The sequence below is a fragment of the Talaromyces rugulosus genome, chromosome I (genome assembly GCF_013368755.1).
Source record: "Talaromyces rugulosus chromosome I, complete sequence".
In the NCBI taxonomy this organism is placed as follows: domain Eukaryota; kingdom Fungi; phylum Ascomycota; class Eurotiomycetes; order Eurotiales; family Trichocomaceae; genus Talaromyces; species Talaromyces rugulosus.
Genome location: NC_049561.1, coordinates 7,071,871 through 7,093,747, shown reverse-complemented (window position 1 = coordinate 7,093,747; position 21,877 = coordinate 7,071,871). Strand labels below are relative to the sequence as shown.

The 21,877-nt window shown below is 45.4% G+C and overlaps 6 protein-coding genes across 6 annotated transcripts; 3 read left to right on the top strand and 3 right to left on the bottom strand.

The window, feature by feature from the left end:
• Nucleotides 1-275: 275 nt before the first annotated feature.
• On the bottom strand, nucleotides 276-1,664 carry TRUGW13939_02415 (uncharacterized protein; the record flags this gene model as incomplete). Its single annotated transcript, XM_035485609.1, has 1 exon — nucleotides 276-1,664. The coding sequence occupies one exon, from the start codon at nucleotides 1,662-1,664 to the stop codon at nucleotides 276-278; it is 1,389 nt and encodes a 462-aa protein (XP_035341502.1).
• A 2,192-nt stretch (nucleotides 1,665-3,856) lies between these two features.
• On the bottom strand, nucleotides 3,857-4,502 carry TRUGW13939_02414 (uncharacterized protein; the record flags this gene model as incomplete). The annotated part of the gene is made up of 2 exons (XM_035485608.1): nucleotides 3,857-4,435; nucleotides 4,500-4,502. The coding sequence occupies 2 exons, from the start codon at nucleotides 4,500-4,502 to the stop codon at nucleotides 3,857-3,859; spliced, it is 582 nt and encodes a 193-aa protein (XP_035341501.1).
• Nucleotides 4,503-5,654: 1,152 nt separating this feature from the next.
• On the top strand, nucleotides 5,655-6,254 carry TRUGW13939_02413 (uncharacterized protein; the record flags this gene model as incomplete). Its single annotated transcript, XM_035485607.1, has 1 exon — nucleotides 5,655-6,254. The coding sequence occupies one exon, from the start codon at nucleotides 5,655-5,657 to the stop codon at nucleotides 6,252-6,254; it is 600 nt and encodes a 199-aa protein (XP_035341500.1).
• Nucleotides 6,255-6,339: 85 nt separating this feature from the next.
• On the bottom strand, nucleotides 6,340-7,758 carry TRUGW13939_02412 (uncharacterized protein; the record flags this gene model as incomplete). The annotated part of the gene is made up of 1 exon (XM_035485606.1): nucleotides 6,340-7,758. The coding sequence occupies one exon, from the start codon at nucleotides 7,756-7,758 to the stop codon at nucleotides 6,340-6,342; it is 1,419 nt and encodes a 472-aa protein (XP_035341499.1).
• A 535-nt stretch (nucleotides 7,759-8,293) lies between these two features.
• TRUGW13939_02411 (uncharacterized protein) lies at nucleotides 8,294-10,050 on the top strand (the record flags this gene model as incomplete). Its single annotated transcript, XM_035485605.1, has 5 exons — nucleotides 8,294-8,527; nucleotides 8,584-8,800; nucleotides 8,860-9,266; nucleotides 9,368-9,735; nucleotides 9,792-10,050. 5 exons carry the CDS (start codon nucleotides 8,294-8,296, stop codon nucleotides 10,048-10,050), a joined length of 1,485 nt encoding a protein of 494 aa, XP_035341498.1.
• Nucleotides 10,051-12,184: 2,134 nt separating this feature from the next.
• Nucleotides 12,185-21,824, top strand: TRUGW13939_02410 (uncharacterized protein; the record flags this gene model as incomplete). The annotated part of the gene is made up of 3 exons (XM_035485604.1): nucleotides 12,185-12,787; nucleotides 12,841-19,849; nucleotides 21,001-21,824. 3 exons carry the CDS (start codon nucleotides 12,185-12,187, stop codon nucleotides 21,822-21,824), a joined length of 8,436 nt encoding a protein of 2,811 aa, XP_035341497.1.
• Nucleotides 21,825-21,877: the final 53 nt, after the last annotated feature.

Sequence of the window (21,877 nt, the reverse complement as noted above, 5' to 3'; positions counted from 1 at the left end):
ACTCCTTATTAGGTATGTCCTTTTTGATTTTCATACTTTTTAGGTGCAAAGTTACTTCTGGTAGTATTCCGAGGCTCAAGGCTGCAACAAATTCCCATGGACATAGTAGAAAACAGAGCTCATTAGAGTACCTACTGTGGCGATATGGTTAAAAAGCTTATTTTACTTAAAATTAGATTAGATAGGCGAACATTTAAAATGTTTAGTAAATACGTAAATATATTTTAACACTTTCTGGTGGCTAATAATAACTGCGCTCAATTGAGTTGCAAAGCTCACATCACAAGGCCTAGCTCAGCTCCCAGAACATGAGAAATGCTTCTCAGAGCTTCAGATGCTATTCCTGCATCCTGGTAGGCCTCATTATACCACAGTGCCAGATTCAATTGTCCAGAAAACTTCCACAAGAAAAGGTAGGGCTGTCGCGTGAGCGTTTCCACACCTAGGTTGATGTTTAGTACCTCCAATGGGCCATTTTTCGTGGACAGGATTGGACTTATCATCCTCTCAGCGTCGTCAACAATAGAGATGTCAATGTTGCTGGGGGGTGGGTTTGGAATTGGCATGCCACCGCGGAGACTCTCCAGAATGGTCATCGCAAATTGACGGCGAGACTGAATAAACGAGTCTGTCACGCCGTTTTTATACTCTTGTAGATACCTTCCGGCAATGTGGCTGAAAGATTCACTTGAAGACACTTGGAAACGATATCCACCGGTGTAGATACTGCAAGCCCCGGCTGAGTCGTTGTATGGCGGAAGCAGATGGGGACGCATGCTGAGTCGAATTGTACTGGAATAACATCTTTCGCTTTCCGATAATTTTGTAGGCTGCGAGAAGTGAAATTTGGCCAGAGCCGCGTGGCAAGCAGCAAATAACTCCAAGTTGCCCGCTTCGCAAGCTGCCTCCAAAGTCTGTGTTGTTTCTTTGGGGATTTGCATAGTGACGCTTCGAGTCCCCCCCGGCCTGGTCTCCATATCTCCCAGGTAGTGAATACCAACTGAATTTTTCATGAGGCCTTGCGTGCTGATGTATTGTTTCGCAGCCACTAGAGCTTCCGGGGGGTCGCTATCAGGCAATTGCAATGCCGTTTCCAAACTAGGTACAAGGCGAGATACTTCCTCGCCCCACGGTACAGATGGCGGGCCATCATTATCCAAAACAGTCTTGATCGCGTGCAAAAATGCATCTAGCAGATATATAGCACCATATCCATCTGTTCGCCAATGGGCCGTATGAATAATAATTTCTTGTCGATGAGAGAGGAAGTAGCCAGTAAGAAACTCGTTTGGTTTCATTACAGAAATTGTGTCTTCTGCACTTGTCGCCGAATCATCGATCACAAAGAAAGTCTCGTTCGCCCAATCATCCAAAATCTTGGAATCAGGTACGTTATATTTGACAACTGCATCATTTCCGTCATCGATCACCGTGGATGCAATGCTAGGGTGCTTGAATCGAAACAATCTCCATGCGTACTGCAAGCTTCTCTTCAAATCCGCCGGTGATATCTTGTCTGGAAATCTTAATGTGGCGACCACAGATACAGACCACTGCTCTCGACCAGCTATGTGGGCGCGATCTCCGACAAATTTGATGAATCGTTCATTTGCGCCAAGGGGGCGCTCGTAATGGCCTTTTGAAACTTCACGCCAGGATGCCATGTTGCGTATAGAGACGCTGATCTGTTTACAATATGGTAATTGCGGGTGGCTTTTTGGGAAACATGAAAATAAGATAAAAATAAAATCAACAAGAATCGGGTGGGGAAGAACTAGAGACTTTCTATCACTAGTAGACTTGGGTATGCTTCGGGTTATCCATGTCCACCGAGCGGAGTTGGTGATACTCCGCATTTTTTCCACCATGTTGAGTGATCCTCAGACTCCGGTGTTCAAGTCCAAGTTTTTATACACTAATTTAAATTGTTTTTAATATTATCTCGGTGGTTCGGATAGGAATAGATGGTCTTAATTGTAGGCGTAAGGTTCTCACTAGCCAAGACTCCTTTGTGCCTGAGACATCAAGATATTATATTTCTTAGGACACTGTGTTAGAGTGACAAGAAAACTAAATGTCATAGAGGCTAATTAACATCCGCGTAGATTTGCGTACAGTTTTCAAAGATCCCGAGTATCATTTCTCCACAATACTGTCAGAGTCGCAAATTGCGATCTAGGCTTTGGACGGCGTACTACTGCACTTTACCGACTTGCTTTGGTCGACCGACTTTACAGTTGTAGTTGCTATTTCGTCGCAGTAAACGGCCATTTTTATATCTTTCATAGAGAGGCCAGGAGGGACGTGAGTCGTCCAAGTAATCTCGACCGATCCAGACTTCTGGAAACTGGTAAGGACATATTCCCATTGGTGTAAACAACACTGTGTGCTTACTCACTAGAACAAGTGTAGAGTGGTGGTTCTCGCGTTTACTTCGTATTGCTATGCAATTTGTGAAATCCTAGATCTGTCAGGTATGGGGTATAAACAACTGAGGGGGTTGTCTAACCACGGCTTTCGTATATGTTGGGAAGTAAAAAGATTTGGTTATACCATTCTTATCGGTGGTAATAACCCATTCGTTGTTCAACAGTTCAAGCAACCCCGGTCCGACTTCGTTGGGTTTGGCATCCTCAGAGAGTGCTACTTCGTTTCCGAGGTCTTTATTTATTTTGTCCATTATAAATAGCTAAGTTGGCATTAGAGGCAAAGGAAGGTGGAAATGTAGCGAAGGGTGAATTATCTAGACAACAGTTGTGAAACCCCCGCCCGACGTCAGTCAGCACTTCGTCGACCCCGCCGCTAGTTATCCAATGAGAGTTATTCGAAAAAGGATTTCGCTTGCTCTGTCAATGGTTGACTAGAACTTATCAAGGCAGACTCAGTATATTGCCCTGCATGTTTGGAAGTACATATTGTAGAGATTGCGAGACTACTATGTACCGGCGGGATATATTACCTCATAGTACGTAGATTGAAACACAGAATCCGCCGGCATGGTTCTCATTCCCCGGAATTTTTACCCTAATATATAATCAATTCCATGGTGGAGATTAATCCATAACATCGTGCAGTCTATCAATAAGTGTGGCTTTGTCTTAGCCATATCTAATGGCGAAGAGGCGTCGCATCCTGCTTATCCCTAACAATCTTTCGGCATGACGAAGGCTCCTAGTGAGGCAAGTATGGTTTGCTCACCGTATTACCTAGGGGCATAGCTTCTGATAACTGCTGTACTTCCTTTTATATCCTTTCGAGGGCGTCGCTTAGTGAAATACGAGCTTTTGGATCCGTGATATCACTGATAGACTGTAACCTACCTAAACTACTAATGCCAGTTTTCTTGGCCATCTTTGGAAGTAGTTTTCCATAAGCCCAACAATCTGTAGCGACACATCTGCCGAATGACGTGCTAGCAGGAACTGCTGCAGTCTTTTGAATGATCATTCGCATCTCCGTCGAGAGGTCCTCATTAGGTAGCTACGTGCGATCACGTGTCACCACTGGAGAGATTGTAAACCAATCTCATAACGTTATCATACAGTACATAAAACTAATCCCTCGGGATGTCATTTTAAGTACACCTAATACAGCAAGGTAGACAGACAGTGTAACAGGAAACGTATAGCATTGGAAATTTTCAGTTTACATTTCTTATTGGGTCTCTAATGTACTAATGATCGCAACAAAGATATGGGTGACGAGCTTCCACGGCCTACTCCGCGACCAAGAGGGTGATCTCAGACCCGGTGTCATCTAATAGCCACGAAAGAAAATATATGTTCGATGATTGGTTTTACAGAATGCATTTTGATCTGTGGCTAATAAGTCGCATCTTGTATGGTATTTTCTGTAGCTATAACCAATCAAAGTCAACTCGTGCGTCATGTAGAAGAGAAGATGCCTGGGATATCCAGTTTTTCTCATTCCCATTATGCCGGGCGACTGCTAACGAATCAGACTTGTTCAACACCTCGAACTCCGCGCCAAATGGAGCATTCCATAGCTCATCACTGTCTGGCATGCAAAAGCACAAATCGGCCAGGGTCAAAAGATCTTTTCTGCCACCATTGGCACTTTCTCCGGTCGAGTCACAGGGAGTGGACAATCGGCACACCTTATAGAGGGCTAGTCCAAATCTCTTGATCTCTTCAATGTTGACATATACAAGTGCGGGTGGCGCATGGGCTTCCTGTTGCAGGACCATGTTAGGGTAGGAGAAAATACCCCACCGTCGACAGCTTTGAACAAGCGCAACCAAGAGTTCGTATTTGTCCTCTGGCAATATGCATCGCATGCTCAAATCCAGACTTACGTTCTCTCTTGCAATGAAAATGGCAAGGATGATATTCAAGAGGACACCCTGAAATGTTGTTATCGGCCACGAGGTATGTGGGCGTTGACGTGGACTCGAGTCGAAGATACACCATCGGTCCTAGCACAAAAAGATAATATCAACACAAAGGTCTACGTGTAGGTGACGTTATAATTGTTCTCACCATTTGAGCGAAAAATGCGGAACACAGTCTACCATGCAGACGTATTGACGCGTCTCGCTCTTCCTGAGTCCCTTTCACCCATAGTCCAATTGCGACAACGGATTGAATAAGTACGCAGGGCTCCTTATCGAAGTTAAATGTACTTCGATGAAGAAACGGCCACGCTGAATGGAAAGAATCAAAGTAAATATCGATATAGTCATGAATATTCCATCGAAAAGTCTCAGGAACGGAATCTTTATTTGTGGAAACAGGTGGCAAAGGGCAGAGATCATCGATCGAATATTGTGTTTCGCTTGTGGTATCACCCCTAGCAGGTATACAGATGATCCCTCGATGTTGACAGGCACTGCACGGCGATACACCTTCGCACCGGACTTTCCGTGCATGACATGCACTGCATGCCCTGGATTTTCGAGATGGCGGCGGTTGTTTCTGCGGGTGATGAGTCCGGATATGGCGTCGCAACAGATCACTGATAATTTATCTGAGTTGTAGGGTTTCTCATGGAATCGAAGCAACTACTCACTTCCTGGTCAGGATGCTCTCACAATGAGGACAGGGAAGATTGGGTTCCCCATTATGTTGATTAAGATGTCGAGTAAGGTGCTCTTTACGCCGATATTTTGCGTTGCAGTCTGGATATTCACATTGGAAATACGGGACGACGATATTGGCAGGATGCGACATTGTGCACAATGTAAATGTTTGATGTTGGACCTCACCACAAGTTTGTCATCAAATTACACAGGTCGATCTGTAGAGTGAAGAGGTCGAAGTCAGAGAAGAACCAACAGCTCTGGGCGGGGCTGGTTCGGTATCCCACTTGATGAATAAATGGGCCTAACCCTAAACCCACTTGCTGGCTATTTATGGACGAATCTTCGGCATCCCACCTGATCGCCACGTTATCTCAAAGACGGCTAGTATCCGTCAAGCCTCTTGTGATATATCTTTCCACATCTCCTCACTAAGGCGAATGAGCATCCAGCTGCCCAGGTGGGATGGCCGACCCTTTTCGCCGGAGAGCCTCTAGGGTTTCCTTCCAAGCAAAGCATACCGCCCACATATAAATACATCTAAACATACTCTTCTTTTGATATCAACAGGATCAACAATTTCACATTTGTCAAAAAACCTCTTTACTCTACAACAATGTCTGCCACCGCCCAATCCTTCCGCGAAATACTCGGGGTCCCCCGCTCCTCGGCCTCCCCGCAGGACTCAACCCTCATCATTATCGACGCCCAGAACGAATACATTACAGGCGCTCTCAAAACCGAAAACGTTGCAGTAACCCGCAAAGTTGTCGCCAAACTACTGGAAAAATACCGTCAAGCCGGTGACGGCAAAAACATCGTGCACGTCATCCACGAAGTGCCCGAAGGCGCCCCCGTCTTCACGCCAAACACTGCCTTGGCACAAGAGTTCGAGGAACTTACCCCCAAAGCCGGCGAAAAAGTCGTCACCAAGAACTTTCCAAACTCTTTCGAAAAAACCGATCTACATGCCTATCTGCAAGGTCTAGGCGATGTAGGAAAGAAAGTCGTGTTGGTTGGCTATATGGCGCATGTCTGTATTTCCTCCACTACCCGAGCGGCTGCTGATCTTGGATACGATGCGCTCGTCGTGAGGGATGCCGTGGGTGATAGGAATATCCCTGGCGTCAAGGCCGAGGATCTAGTGTCTGTTGTGTTGAGTGAGCTGGCGGATGGTTTCGCGACTGTCGTCTCCGAGGAAGATATCCGTGCATAGTCACAAGGACTGTTACATAAAAAGGGTTATCATTTAGGTAATTTAGAATTGTATTGAAAAAAGAAAAAAACGCTCTCCTAATTGATCAAGACGCACATCGTTCCAATTTGATTCCAAGCTCCCTCTCCAGCTTTTCTTGAATACCCCCAAGCACCTGCTGCGGCGCGGACGCATCGTAAAAAGCGTCATTGTAGTTGATTGACAAGTTCAATTCACCCCGAAAAGACCACGGATACAATAGCATTTGTCTGTTCATTATGCTGACACCAAATCTAAACTTGGTAACTTGGATTGCTCCATCTCCAAATTGCGTACCCAAGAATCTATCAACGACACCTAGGTTGCTGTGCACAATCCCACTAGGCGGGTTTGGTGGTGGCCCAGCTGATTTAGGCGGTGGCGAAAGAAGAGCACGAGAGGCGCCCTGGTAAATTTCACGCAGGGCCTGTGAAAATTCCTTCGAATACCAATTCTTAAAGAGCTGCGTGAGAGAAGTAGTGGAGTCATGAAAACTGGCGCCTCGCTGTACAGTTGGTGTAATGCTTGTGACATATGTGCGACAGGCATGCTCGGATGCATTGTAGGGCTTTTCGACGTAAGGCCGCATGTTCACCGCCATTATGGTTGCATATTCGGTGGCATTTTCCACAGATGTCAACTCAAACACTGTTTGTGCAAGTGCGGTATGAATGGCTGCGGAGACCGTGATTTTCCTTGCTTTGCATGCATCAAACAGGGCTTTGGAGCTCTCTGGTGTATACACGGTAGCCTCAATAGCAGTATTTCCAGGCGAAGTGGTCGTGTCACCTTTGAACGGAACCCCAAATGATTTCATTGACTTTTCTCTAAACAGTTTGCCAGTTTGGCTTGCTGTTTCAAGAATCTTAGGTGTTGGAACCAAGGGTGTACCGACTGCATCTTCTAAACTTGGGGATATCCTCGCTATTTCCGTATCGACATGGCCACACTGACCCTGTAAAACTTCAGAGGGGTCAACGACGAGCTCGAGGAACCGGTTTAAAAGCATCACACTACCGAGGCCATCTGAGCGCCAGTGGGAATTCAAAAGCATCAACTCTGAGGACCGTGGAAGCCAGTAAAGAGTTGGAAGATCATTTAGCGGGAAATGGGCTATGATTTCCTCGACTGTCCTGTTCTGCTCCACCGAAAAGGTTGCCTGCGCAAACTGTTCCAGGGAGTCAATATTATCATATTTTTCGTTTCCCGCTTGGTTTATCGGTCGATAAACAGCATCGGATCCATCAATGACGAGCCCCAAAGCAGGAAATTCAATGCGCAGTGCTTTCCACGCATCCCGCAATGCTGTGGCTATACCATGAGCCAGAGAGCCAGAATACGTGACTTTACACAAGGAGTACAACCCCCAATGCTCGCACCCTGTCGCGAGACTAGTTGTTGAATAAAAGCGATAAACTTTTTCGAGGCCACCCAGCTCCTTACGCCAGGACCCGTCGGCTTGAAGTCTCCAACCGTTGAATGACATGTCAAAGATAACGAGCGTCAATTGCAAAAATGTTGTATTCCGAAAGCGGTGGATTTTATTTCCTTCGTTTCGAAAATGTGGATCTATATATGGGGGCCTTCGCTAGCTTTACGACTTTTCATTGTTTTATACAGATTGCGATATCCGTTCTTTCACTGCCGAGTTGGGAAGAAAAGTCCGCGAAATAAGTCCGAGATCGTCACGAGTTCAGTTATTACGATAATGAATTTTCCTAAAAAGGTTTTGTTTATTACGTTATTTATTTATTTTTCGTTGTTGCTTTTATCCTTCGGAGCGTGTGGAATCAATAGTGTGGTTTAGAAATATACTTTTTGAAGGCTCCAGGCACCGAATGTCGTGTCACATCCGGAGTAAAAGTCACCAAACAACGGAGTTTATTCTATGCATGGGCATTCACAGCTGTACGAAAATTTATGCATATATTCCGCTGATCTCCTCTATTTCGTACAGGTAGACACAGCTAGCTTCTCCTTGTTTTCAATCAAGATCAGGCGCTTCGATAGCCAGTGATACCATGTTGTCTCATCTTTCGTTCTTACTTGCGCTGCCACTCTTGGCCGCAACGCAAAGTCCCAATACTGTTAATTTAACCGAGACTTTTCGTCCAGCCTTATCAGACGAAGCTGAGATATACAGCGTCAACGACCCGAACTGGACCACGGAAACAACACAACGTTGGTCCAACTGGGATGCGCCGACCTACATTGGGGCTATCAAGCCTGCAACGGAACAAGATGTAGCCGCAACGGTATTACTCCCTCTGCGGGATTTACCATTAGACTGTGTTAACAAATCATGGTATAGGTGAAAATTGCGTCCCGATATAATATCCCGTTTCTTGCCACCGGTGGTGGCCACGGTGGATCGCAAAACTTAGCTACAGTGAAAAACGCAATTAGCATCGATCTGTCAAACTTCAACACTATACAAGTTGATGCGGAAAACAATACTGTAACTATTGGTGGTGGTGTGACTTACGGTGACCTCTATGATCCGTTGTACAGTATCGGAAAGGAAATTCGTATGGACTCCCTGTTCTCAAAACTCCAACTCTGATAATAGGTATGGATTGTTAACAAGATTTCCAAAAATTCACAGCTACCGGAAATGCACGATGTGTCGGGGTTGTCGGCGCAACCATCGGCGCAGGCGTAGGCTTGCTACAGGGTATCCGTGGCTATACATCCGATGCTTTGCTCCAGGTGACCATCGTGACTGCAGCTGGGATACCCTTTAATGCATCAGCTACAGAGAATTCGGATCTATTTTGGGCCATACGAGGTGCAGGAGCAAATTTCGGCATCATCACATCAGCGACGTATGAAATATACGACGCGACAAATGGTGGACACGCTCAGAACGCCAATTTGGTGTATCCGGCAGCGACGAATGGGTCTATCTGGGACATTCTAGAGTCATTTGATGAGACACTTCCAGCCGAGTTATCGATCACTATCGGTGTGTCATACAACCAAACCACTCAGGAGGTAAGCCAATCTTGTTTACTATTACGAAATCACCAAGAAAAAATCAACTGGAAACGAAACCAGAAAAAGGGCAAAGATTCTTTCTGACCACTTTCTTATAGGCCTCGATCGGAGTAAACCTCGTATACTGGGGCTCTCAAGAGAACTTCGCGCAATATATAAACCAATTTATTGCACTCGATCCAATCTCATGGACCAATGAGACCTTACCTTGGAATCACTTGACGGACGCCGCAGACCGTGAAGCAGCATGCGTGACAGACCTACATGTTAACTTCTACTCTATCGCCCTGAACCAAACCAATTCCCAGGTGTTTTACGGATTTTTTACCGATTTCATCACCTTTTCCCAAGAGAATCCCACATACGGTGGTACTTTTGGAATTGAGCGATACAGTGCAGAAGGCCCAATGTCGGCGCCTGCAGAACGACGAGGTGTTTATCCCTGGCGAGAGACTAAAATTAACCTGTAGGTTACCCCGATGTGCTTTTCGTTCCTTGGATTACATCTAACCGGTGTTATAGACTGTTTGAGAATATCTATCCGACCAATGAGACCCTAGACACCGTAGTAGACGGTTTCTACACACAGCAACGTCAACACTTTGACGAGCTTAGTGGCTTTCCTACATTCGCAACATATATCAATTATGCTCACGGCGATGAAGGACCAAATGCATGGTATGGAGACGATGATAACTTAGAGCGTTTAATTACATTGAAACGGAAGTGGGATTCGAATAATTTGTTTGGAGCGGCGAAGCCAATCCCGCTGAACAAATGATCGAGTAAATTGACTCACTGTATTGATGGAGACCACATGTTAACTAGAGCCATTATGTCAAAATAATATGTATTATTACTAGTTCTTATAGTGACATATAATTTACTAATAATAAACTATGTGTGGGGTCTACTCATATAATTACATAGTCTAAACAGACTCTCATATAATTTCAATAATAACTTGTTGTGTTGTCTAAACATGACTAAGAGCGGAGTCGAGTACAGGTTTACCCCTGAGCTCTATTCACGTGATTTGCATCACGTGATAGCGGCTATCCGCTCGGCGCTCGGTCGACTGCACCCGTTATCCAACACTATGATAAAAATATGCTTCCCTTTCAAGAACGAAAATCAACATTGAATATCTGAACAAAAGGAAATAACTTTATTTGCATATGCAGTGTGGAAACTGAAACGATTAGAAGTCGTCCAAGATTAATCAGGAACCCGCAAAACTTCACATGAATGTCTGCTAAACAGTAGTAATATTTCAATACAGTTGTTCTATCAAAGTTCTTTTAATCAATATTCCTATATGTTTTAAAATCTCCGTGAACTGAATGCTTTCGTAGATAAGAGAACTCGCCGTAGCTCAGCATGCGACCTGTTTCCTGTGTATTATCTCAGCCTAGGCTAACCCTTGATTATTTTTGCTATGTAACTAACTCACCACTATCGGAGTTTCTAATCGCATCAAAGTTCAAATCTGCAAAACTAGGCCTGATGGGGAATATGGCAGCATGGACCGGGTGTAGGCAGTCAAGATATGGCCTCGGAACGAGACTAGCTTTACGAGACAAGCTTCGAATGCAGATGATTATATTTGCCGAAAATCATATCGACTTGGCATCAGGAAACATGGCCGATTGCCGATAACTTGTAGTAGGGCTAGTTTCGGTGAATTCGGCACGACCTAGTTATCACGGAAAAGAAACCCCGAGGTCCTCTGCGCTGGATTCGGTAGGAACCTTTCACATTTTTTAGTGGAAGGATGAATAAAACACCAAGATTCTATACAGTATGCCTTTAGTACTTGATTACCTTGCCATCTTGTATTCTTCATGACCCAGTATTATAGTTATTCGACGAAAGAAGTACATTGGCCGTAACTCCTACTTTTACCATTCTTTACCGCTGGAAGTTGAAGTTGAAACAAGCGTCTACTAAATACATAGAATCATGTTTAGCAACAAAGTAATGTTTTTTAGTGGGCTCATATCCTTTTGTGTATCTTGAAAAAAGATCAAGCAATTTGAGCTCGTCTGGTTGTATAGTTTAGTGTAAATTGTAGGCAATACAACTTGTCTAGTAAATAAAATTTATGGTTTTGTGAATGAATTAACCAAGTAAAGACACACCCTTTAAGTGTAGGCAAGAGTTTATCACTTCAAATATGTCGATGAAGATAAACTGCTCTTTGTGGATATTATCAAACCATGAAATTAATAACAGTAAAAAGTTGACAATGATTTTTTTGCAAATATAAAATGATGTATCATACTCGCGTGGCGAATTGTCAGCGACTATTACCCTGGCAGCATGCATGCATATAGACAAGGATGGGCCACCAGGAAGATCAGAAATTAAAATTGCCGATTCTCGCTAAATTAGTCCCAGAAAGGATTCCGATTATAGGCGTATTCGCAAGGATAAGGTATTTTGCTTTTGTTCTATACATTGTCGGTATGCGGAGTTTTTTTTTACGATCTCCGGTAGGAGGGCAATAGCCCATGTCGGAGTTTCACGACGATGACTAGTCGATAGCAGGCCAATTGAATGGTGAGAAGCCCAAAGTAAATAGCGAATTTATTCTGGAGTTTTTAGTCAGATGTCTTTATTCGTCCAATAATTGAATGGGTCATGCGATAGACTCGGCATGGTGGGTGCTGCTCCGGATCTAGGGCCATTCATTATTTAGTGAAATTGGTCCGAATCGACTAAATAAAAAGTCATGGTTGACTACAATTCACGGATATTCTATACTAAGAAGCCTGTAACATTGTCGCTCCCTCAGATATTTACCTCTAGTCTATCTCTTTTGCCTACCATTTGCTTTTTGGAAGGATCTCCCTCCCTCCCTCCCTTCACTCTCCTTGTATCTGATTCATTGTCAGAAAAAGCCTTTCAACAATATGTCTGGCATGAACCAAGGAAAAAGTCTGCTAGTATTTGGACCCCAAGCATTATCATCTAATGGGGCTGGTTTCCACGGGTTGCAAGTCTCAGCAAAGCAGCTGCAATGGATCGTCGACACTATCGCCGACCTCCCGAGTTGCTGGAATGAGTTTGTAGACAGCTTCCCCAAGTACAACGCCATTAAAGGTACAAGCATACTTCAGTCTCTCAAAGAGTGGATCAATACTGGGAAATTCGGCTATTACGAGACTCAAAACCTTCCGAACATCATTCTTAGCCCACTTGTCATCATCACGCACATCACAGAATATATGACCTACCATGATGCTATCGCTTCAGACGACAATGACCAGTCGTCTACGGAGACCCTGGGCTTTTGCATGGGATTTTTGAGTGCTTTAGCGGTATCGATTAGCAAAGATGGACAAGACATCGAACGATATGGATCGACCGCTATCCGCCTAGCGATGATTATTGGGGGCATTGTCGACGCACAGGAAGCCCTGAACAGCCACGGGAGCTCAAAATCACTGGCAACTGCTTGGAACTCTCCCAAAGCAGAAAGTGAATTGAAAGCAATACTAGAACAATTTCCTGAGGTAAGTGGTTTCGAGAAACTTCCAGATCAGCTCGCTGATGCCTACACAAATAGGCATACATCTCAGTTTCTTATGATGAACAACGAGCCACCGTGACGACAGGGGCCAACTCAGTCGCCAGTCTTCAACAGAAATTACGAAGCTCGGGAATTGTGGCTAACGAAATTGGACTCTATGGTCGCTTCCATTACGATGGATACATCGGAGATGTCAATAAAATTATTGAATTTTGCGAATCACACCCAGGCTTACTACTTCCTGATGCGTCCCATTTGATACACCGTACCCGATCAAACTCTGGAAGTGGTTTGATTACAACCGGCAGACTTCACGAACACGCTGTAAAGACGATTCTGACCCAGCATTCGCACTGGTACCAAACGCTTAAAGCCGTTTACGAAACTGACCTGAAGGAGCAAGGAGCAACAGTTGTTTCTTTTGGCTCTGAGCCATGCATTCCTCCTTCTATCTTACGTGAAATCAAGTCTCAGGTTATTCATGTCTCGGATATCGCCAACCCATCTGTCAAATTCTCCCTTAAAGACACCCCTCGCGTCAAAAAGGTAGATGATATCGCGGTGGTTGGTATGTCAATCAAAGTTGCAGGGGCTGACGATGTCGATGAATTCTGGAACTTGTTATGTGAAGCCAAATCTCAACATAGGGAAGCTCCCACAAATCGCGTGCAATTTCCTGGCTGGAGAGAAGGAGATCCTAGCAGGAGGTACTATGGAAATTTTATCAACGATCATGATGTCTTCGATCAGAAATTTTTCAAGAAGAGTGCTCGAGAAGCCGCATCCACGGACCCTCAACAACGAATCCTACTACACGTTGCATACAAAGCACTGGAGCAGGCGGGGTACTTTACATCGCCAGAGCAAGACAAGAATATTGGTTGTTTCATTGGTGAATGTGCGGCGGATTATGCAGACAATGTTGCATGCCACCAGCCCAATGCCTTTACAGCCACGGGAAACCTTAAAAGCTTTATTGCTGGAAAGGTAAGCCATTATTTTGGCTGGACTGGTACTGGCCTCACAATTGACACGGCTTGCTCTTCTTCAATGGTTTCTGTACATCTGGCATGCAAGGCAATTCTCAGTGGCGAATGCAACGCAGCGTTGGCAGGTGGCGTCAACATGATGAATAGCGCTTTATGGTTTCAGAATTTAGCAGCAGCAAGCTTCTTGAGTCCAACAGGACAATGCAAGCCATTCGACGCGAATGCTGACGGCTACTGTCGAGGTGAAGGCATCGCAGTGGTCTTCTTGAAAAAGATGACAGATGCCATTGCCAACGGCGATCAGATTCTGGGCACAATTTCCAGCACTGGTGTTTCCCAGAATCAGAATTGCACACCAATTTTCGTTCCCAACGCTCCATCTCTTTCATCTTTATTCAAGAATGTCATACGTGATGCACATATCGAGCCTAATCAAATCACGGTTGTCGAGGCCCATGGTACTGGGACGCAAGTGGGAGATCCTGCTGAATATGACAGCATTCGCCAGGTACTAGGAGGATCAGGGCTACGCCCCAAGCCTCTTGCATTCGGGTCCGTCAAGGGGCTTGTGGGGCATACGGAGGCCACTTCTGGTTTGGTTTCTTTAATCAAGATTCTCCTTATGATCCAGAAGAAAGTAATTCCTCCGCAACCTAGCTTTGAGTCACAGAATCCTCATCTCAATGCCAGCCCTGATGACAACATGGAGATAGTTACTAAGCGAAGAGACTGGACCGACAGCTACAGGGCAGCCCTCATCAACAATTACGGTGCTTCTGGTTCCAATGCCTCCGCTGTGGTCACCCAAGCCCCCGGTTTGCCAAGTGCTGAAAATAACACTCGGTTGATTACAGCAATCGATTATCCTTTCAAAATTTGTGGCAAAGACGACCGCGCAATCAAAGACTACAGTGGGAAACTGCTGAGCTGGCTGCGCTCCAGCGATAATGCAACGGTTGATATTGCGAATGTGGCGTTCAACATAAACAGACAATCCAACCCTACCCTTGACAAGGCTTTAATTCTTACCAGTCGATCAACCGAACAGCTGATGGAGAAGCTGTCAGCCATACAGGGTGGTGATCTCAGCGGTGCAGGAACAATCGTACAACCAACCTCAAGGCCAGTAATACTGTGCTTTGGAGGCCAAATTTCTACATTCGTCGGTCTCAGCAAAGAGGTTTATGAAAATGTCAAAATATTGGCCAAACACCTTGACGAATGCGACTTTGTCTCAAGATCAATAGGATGTGAAAGTATTTTTCCAGAGATCTTCCAGCGCAGTCCAGTGCAAGACACCGTCAAATTGCAAACAATGTTATTCGCCATGCAATATTCTTGTGCAAAGAGTTGGATTGCGGGCGGTATCCAGCCTGCTGCTGTTGTTGGACATAGCTTTGGTGAGCTTACGTCATTGTGTATTTCTGGTGTCTTATCTCTAGAAGATGCAATCAAAATGATTGCTGGTCGGGCGAATATCATCAAGAATGGCTGGGGTGAAGAAAAGGGTGCCATGATGGCTGTCGAAGCTGATCAACATGCGGTTGAAAATATGCTGTCTGAGACGGTGGAGACTTGCGAGGATGCTGATGAGAGAGCGCCCACCATCGCTTGTCTCAATGGCCCTAAGAGTTTTACAATTGCTGGGTCATCTCGCAGCATTGACATTGTCGCTCAGACTATTTCGAACAACTCCTCATACTCGAAGTTCAAATTCAAGAGGCTTAATGTCACAAACGCCTTTCATTCAACTTTGGTTGAGCCTTTAATGTCAGAGTTGACGAAGGTCGGGGAAAGCTTGACATTCAATGAGCCGAATATTCATCTCGAAAGAGCCACCGAGTTTTACTCCCCAGAGCGTTTGACGTCCCAGTACGTGGCCGATCATATGCGAAACCCAGTGTTCTTCAACCAAGCAATCCATAGGCTTTCCAAAAGATACCCAAATGCAGTATTTTTAGAAGCTGGGTCGAATTCTACCATTACAAACATGGCCAGCCGAGCTCTTGGTTCCCCAGCTGACTCTCATTTCCAACCGGTCAACATTACCACGGAGAATGGTCTACAGTTTCTTGTGGACTCGACAGTCGCTCTATGGAAGCAGGGCTTAGCTACAACATTCTGGGGCCATGACCGAGTGCAAACTTACGAGTATGTGCCACTCATGCTGCCGGGATATCAGTTTGAAAAGTCCCGTCACTGGATGGAGGCTGTACCACCCCCAAGCGCATCTCCGGGACACTACTCTCAGGATTCAGATCAACCCAAAGGTCTCTGGACCTTTGTCAAATATCAAGATGAGAAAAAACGTTCAGCACGTTTTAGTATCAATACCAAGACTGAGAAGTACTTGGAATTCGTCTCGGGTCATATCATCGCAAATACAGCACCAATTTGTCCGGCCACTGTTGAAGTAGACATTGCCGTCGATGCTCTTATCAGCCTATATCCCGACTTTGCTGCCTCTGGGCTTCAACCCAGAATATGCAACGTTGATAATCAGTCGCCAATCTGTATTGACAATTCACGGTCTGTCTGGTTGGACGTTCAATCCGATGAATCTAATCCTCACCATTGGGAATGGAAAATTCTGAGCGATAGTGATTCATCAAAGACGAGTACTTTACATGTAACCGGCAGCATCATATTCGTCTCGGTTGATGATCCTGAGTGGCGCCTCGAATTCTCTCGGTATGAACGTTTGATTGGCCACCAGCGTTGTCTCTCGGTTCTCAACAGCGATGATGCGGACGATATCATTCAAGGTCGCAATATATACAGGACCTTTGGAGAGGTAGTCGACTACTCCCCTCCATACCGCGGTTTGCAGAAGCTCGTCGGCAAAGGCTCGGAATCGGCAGGAAGAGTCACTAAGAAGTATCTCGGGGAGACATGGCTCGACCCTCTACTCTCAGATGCCTTCAGCCAAGTCGGCGGCATCTGGGTCAACTGCATGACTGAGAAGCAACCTGGGGACATGTTCATTGCTACTGGCTTTGAGAAGTGGATGCGAAGCCCAGATGTCCAGGCTGATTACCCGCGGCCCGCCGTATGGGACGTGTTCGCATATCACCAGGAAATTGCCACGGAAAATTCGTACTTGACGGACATTTTTATATTTGACTCGACAAATGGAAAGCTAGTCGAAGTTATACTCGGTGTCAATTATCATAAAGTCGCCAAAGCAACCATGAGCAAGATTCTCGCTCGGTTATCTGGTCTGCCTACAAAGACGACACAGTCATCTCAAGGCCAATCTGGTTCGGCAGAAAATTCTAATGAGGTCACTTCTGATAATTCTACATCTAGCGAATCTCCGAAGCAGAAGAAGGAAAAGTCATCGGTTGGTCAAGATGTGGTTGTCAAGACTCGGGATCTCCTCGCTGAGATTTCCGGAATGGAACCGCACGAAATCGGCGACGATTCCCAGCTTGCTGACATTGGAATTGACTCCTTAATGGGTATGGAACTTGCTAAGGAGTTGGAAGGGATGTTTAAGTGTTCGCTGCCAAGTGATGAGTTAATGAATGTGACAAGCTTCAGTGAGCTGGTCCAAGTCGTCAAAGGCACTCTGGGAATTGAAGGCGAGGATAGTTCTGATCAAGAGTCCGACAGTGACCAAAGCGAGAATGACCCAACCCTCACTCCTTCTTCAGCTACATCAGTGTCGGATACCGACGAACCCAAGGCCGGGAAGTCTCTTGGGATTAGCACCAAGGAAGGCATTGCCAGCCTAGATCTGCCTTCAAGCACGATCATTGAAGCATTCGAAGAGTCCAGAAAGCTTACAGATCAATTTATCGTCGACTATAGATGCGCTGGCTATATGGAGACGGTCTTGCCAAGGCAGACTCAACTCTGTGTAGCTCTTACGGTAGAGGCTTTCGAGCAACTTGGTTGTCCGCTACGCAGTGCAAAATATGGACAAGTTCTAGAGCGCATTCCCTATGTCTCAGAGCATCAAAGACTAGCAGAGTATCTTTATAAAATGCTTGGAGAAGAAGCCCGCTTGATTGATGTCGATGGTGCTCGTATTACGCGCACAGCCATTGCAGCACCCAAAAAGACTAGTGAAGCGATTCTGGACCAACTACTGCGCGATTTTCCTGACCATGAATGGGCAAACAAACTCACTTATTTTGCCGGAAGTCGGCTTGCAGACGTACTCAAAGGCGAATGTGATGGCATCAAGTTGATTTTTGGGAGCGACGAAGGACGAAAACTGGTCACTGGATTGTATGGCGACTCCCTCTTGAACAAACTGGCCAACGTGCAAATGCAAGATGTTATCAAACGCGTTATCTCCAAGATCCCAAAAGACCAGGGTCCGTTGAAGATTCTTGAATTGGGTGCGGGAACTGGTGGAACGACCAAAGGAATGGTGGCACTTCTATCAGAGCTCAATGTTCCAGTGGAGTATACATTCACTGACCTGGCTGGCTCTTTTGTAGCAGCCGCCCGCAAAACATTCAAGGAGTATCCGTTTATGAAATATCGTGTGCATGATATTGAAAAACCCCCATCAGATGATCTTCTTGGTACACAGCACATCATCATTGCGAGCAATGCGATCCATGCTACCCACAATCTGATGAAGTCGACAGAAAATGTCCGGAAGGCTCTCCGTCCCGATGGGTTCTTGATGATGCTTGAAATGACTTCTCCTGTTTACTGGGTTGATCTCATCTTTGGCTTGTTCGAGGGTTGGTGGCTATTTGATGATGGTCGGAAACATGCCATTGCCCACCAAACAGTATGGGAACGCGGCCTAAAGTCAGTTGGTTACGGGCACGTCGACTGGACAGATGGCAACAGTCCTGAACTTGAGGTTCAACGCGTTATCATTGCCCTAGCTTCTGGCCCTCAATTCGAACGGAAAACTGTCCTGCCACCACCAAAGCCAGAGGTACAAATTCAGCCGACTGAAGAACGACAAGAAGCGATCGAGTCATATTTGCGCAAATACACGCAAGGTTTCTCTGTTCAGGGGCCTTCCGGAAATATCGGCTCTAGCAAGGAACTATGCGTCCTGATTACGGGAGGCAGTGGAAGCTTGGGCTCTCATATAGTTGCCAATGTCGCTGCTCTTCCGAACGTGAAAAGAGTAATCTGTCTCAACCGGCGTAACACGAGTGAGCGCGATCCAAATGCACGCCAGCACAAGGCTCTCACTGAAAGGGGTCTCCTTCTGGATGATTCCTCGCAATCAAAAGTGGAAGTTCTCCAGACCATCACTTCAAAACCAATGTTGGGCCTCGAGCGAAGCCAGTATGAAGATCTTGTGAATAGTGTCACTCATATTGTGCATAATGCATGGCCAATGACGGGCAAGCGACCGGTATCCGGATTGGAATCCCAATTCCAAGTCATGCGCAACCTCATTGATCTTGCAGGCAACATCTCATCTCGTCGCCAAAAAGGATTCCAGGTTACCTTCCAGCTAATTTCTTCGATTGCTGTAGTTGGTCATTATCCTCTCTGGAGTGGAAACACCGTTGTACCAGAAGAGAGGATGTCTCTCAAATCTGTTCTACCCAACGGCTATGGCGACGCCAAATTTGTATGTGAAAGAATGCTTGATGAAACTTTGCATAAGCATCCCGAGAATTTCCGGGTTATGTCAGTTCGCCCAGGTCAGATTGCTGGATCCAAGGCTACTGGGTACTGGAACCCCATGGAACACCTGTCGTTTCTGATAAAGTCATCACAAACACTCAAGGCGTTGCCAGACTTCAAAGGGGATCTCTGCTGGACTCCGGTTGATGACGTTGCAGGAACATGCATCGACTTGTTATTTTCGCATCGTGCTCCATACCCAGTTTATCACATTGACAACCCGGTTCGTCAGCCTTGGACAAAGATGACCCCAGTTCTTGCGGATGCTCTTGGCATCCCCCGTGATAACATTATCCCTTTCAAAGACTGGGTTCGACGAGTTAGATCGTTCCCTGGCGCTGTGGAATGGGACAATCCGGCGGCCATGCTCATTGATTTCCTTGATGACAACTTCCTTCGCATGTCTTGCGGAGGCTTACTGCTTGGTACTGATAAGAGCTGTGAGCATTCGCCGACGCTTGCGGCAGTTGGGCCGGTCAGCGAGGAAGTAACGAGGAAGTATATCCAGATGTGGAAGAGCTCAGGTTTTCTGAATCAGTAGTATTTCTCTTGTTCTTTTCCTTCTACAGTTATGGGTACCTTTTTCCTCCATTATTTTTATTCAATCATTGAACTTTCATTTATGTCTTGCCCCAATAGAATTCGGTTTTTGAGTCTTTCATTCAGACTCGCAGTGTATCAGTATGAGTTGCCCTTTCTATTCTTTTCCTGTTTGCTTATTTGATATTGTGTGCAATAAACTATGGAGAAATTTAATACTACTGTGTCCTAATACTACATCTAATTCAACTATTAATTGCATCGAACAATTTACATTTCAATTAAAAATGCTGCATATTTCTTAAGAGCCAAATACATGTATTATTGATTCGCCATAGCTCGCCAACGCCCTCAAAGTCTTAAATATGTATCAACAAGCAGGCTTTATCCTATCCTTAAAAACGGTTTAAATTCACAGTAGAGTAGTGTGGAATGTGAAATTTGGTAACTTTGGTATCAAAAGATGCTCAAGGACGGACCAACTTTCCACCACAGATGCTATACACGTGTTGAGATGTACCATTTCAAAAACACAAAAACAGCTCATACTGCAGAAAGTTTACAACTATAAAACTTGTTTTTATAACATTCAAAATATCATTCTATCCATTGAGGATACTCCACCGCTAGAAGTTATACCATGAAATTTGTATTGCTGACTTTAACCAACTTGACCCTCAATGCTTTTTTTTTATTTCATATCTTACCTGGTTGTCTCGGGCTGAATGACTTCAAATAACTGGCTTCCGCTTGGCATGACTACGATGCGGAGTTTGTATCGGAGTTTCTTGCCTATACTTCTCATCTTAGTGGTTGTTTCGATACTTGACTGGCTCATGGCTTGTAGCGTAGATAAAAAACGAGAAGAACCCAGTCAGGATTCAGCCGTAAGTACTTAGAGATAAGTCAAGATCGCTCATTCCGACTCCTGAAAGAATAGTGTTGGAATGCATTTGAAGATGACGCCTACTGGAAGGTAAACAATCTGAAAATTTTTGCATTCTTTTCTTGAATAAATTCCATTCACCACAAATCTCGTTGCTATTATTAGACATTAAAATGTCGCTTGACGACAGTCATGGATCAGATCTACCGCGAATCTTGTGTCTACATGGCGGCGGAACAAACTCTCGAATTTTCAGGTCCCAATGCCGCGTTCTCTCGGCACACCTGAAAGACAAATTCCGCCTTGTGTTTGCCGAAGCTCCTCTAGGCTGTCAAGCTGGCCCAGATGTACTTTCTGTTTACAAAGAATGGGGGCCATTCAAATCTTGGGTCCCGTCCGCCCTAGGCTGTGCAACTATGGATAGCGACACATCGATATGCATGTTCGATGATTCATTGCAACGTGCAATGGACTTGGATGATAGTAAAGGGGCTACTGGTCCTTGGGTTGGATTACTTGGGTTTAGCCAGGGCGCAAAAATGTGTGCCAGCCTACTTTTACTTCAGCAACTACAACATCTCCATGGGGTTAAGACAGACAAAAGGCGCGATTTCCGGTTCGGTATATTGCTTGCTGGTCGGGCACCACTCATTGCATTGGACCCAACTCTGATTGGTGTCGATGCCCCGAGGCAAATTGTTGGGCCAAACGATGAAGAGATATACGGCAACGACTGGCTCCCAGATATCTATCGCGACGCAGCACTTCATCGACTACGAATACCGACAGTGCATGTTCATGGTCTACGTGACTCTGGACTCTCGCTGCACAGGCGGATGCTAGAAGATTGTTGCGAAAGGCAAGCCACAAGGCTCATGGAGTGGGAAGGCAGTCACCGAGTCCCGATCAAAACCAAGGACGTCACTGCGTTAGTTCAACATATAATTTCCATAGCAGAGGAAACCGGAGTCGGGATTGATAGATTATAGATTATAGTATTCCTATTTCCCTTTTCTGTGTCTTTCTTACTATCCGTCTATAC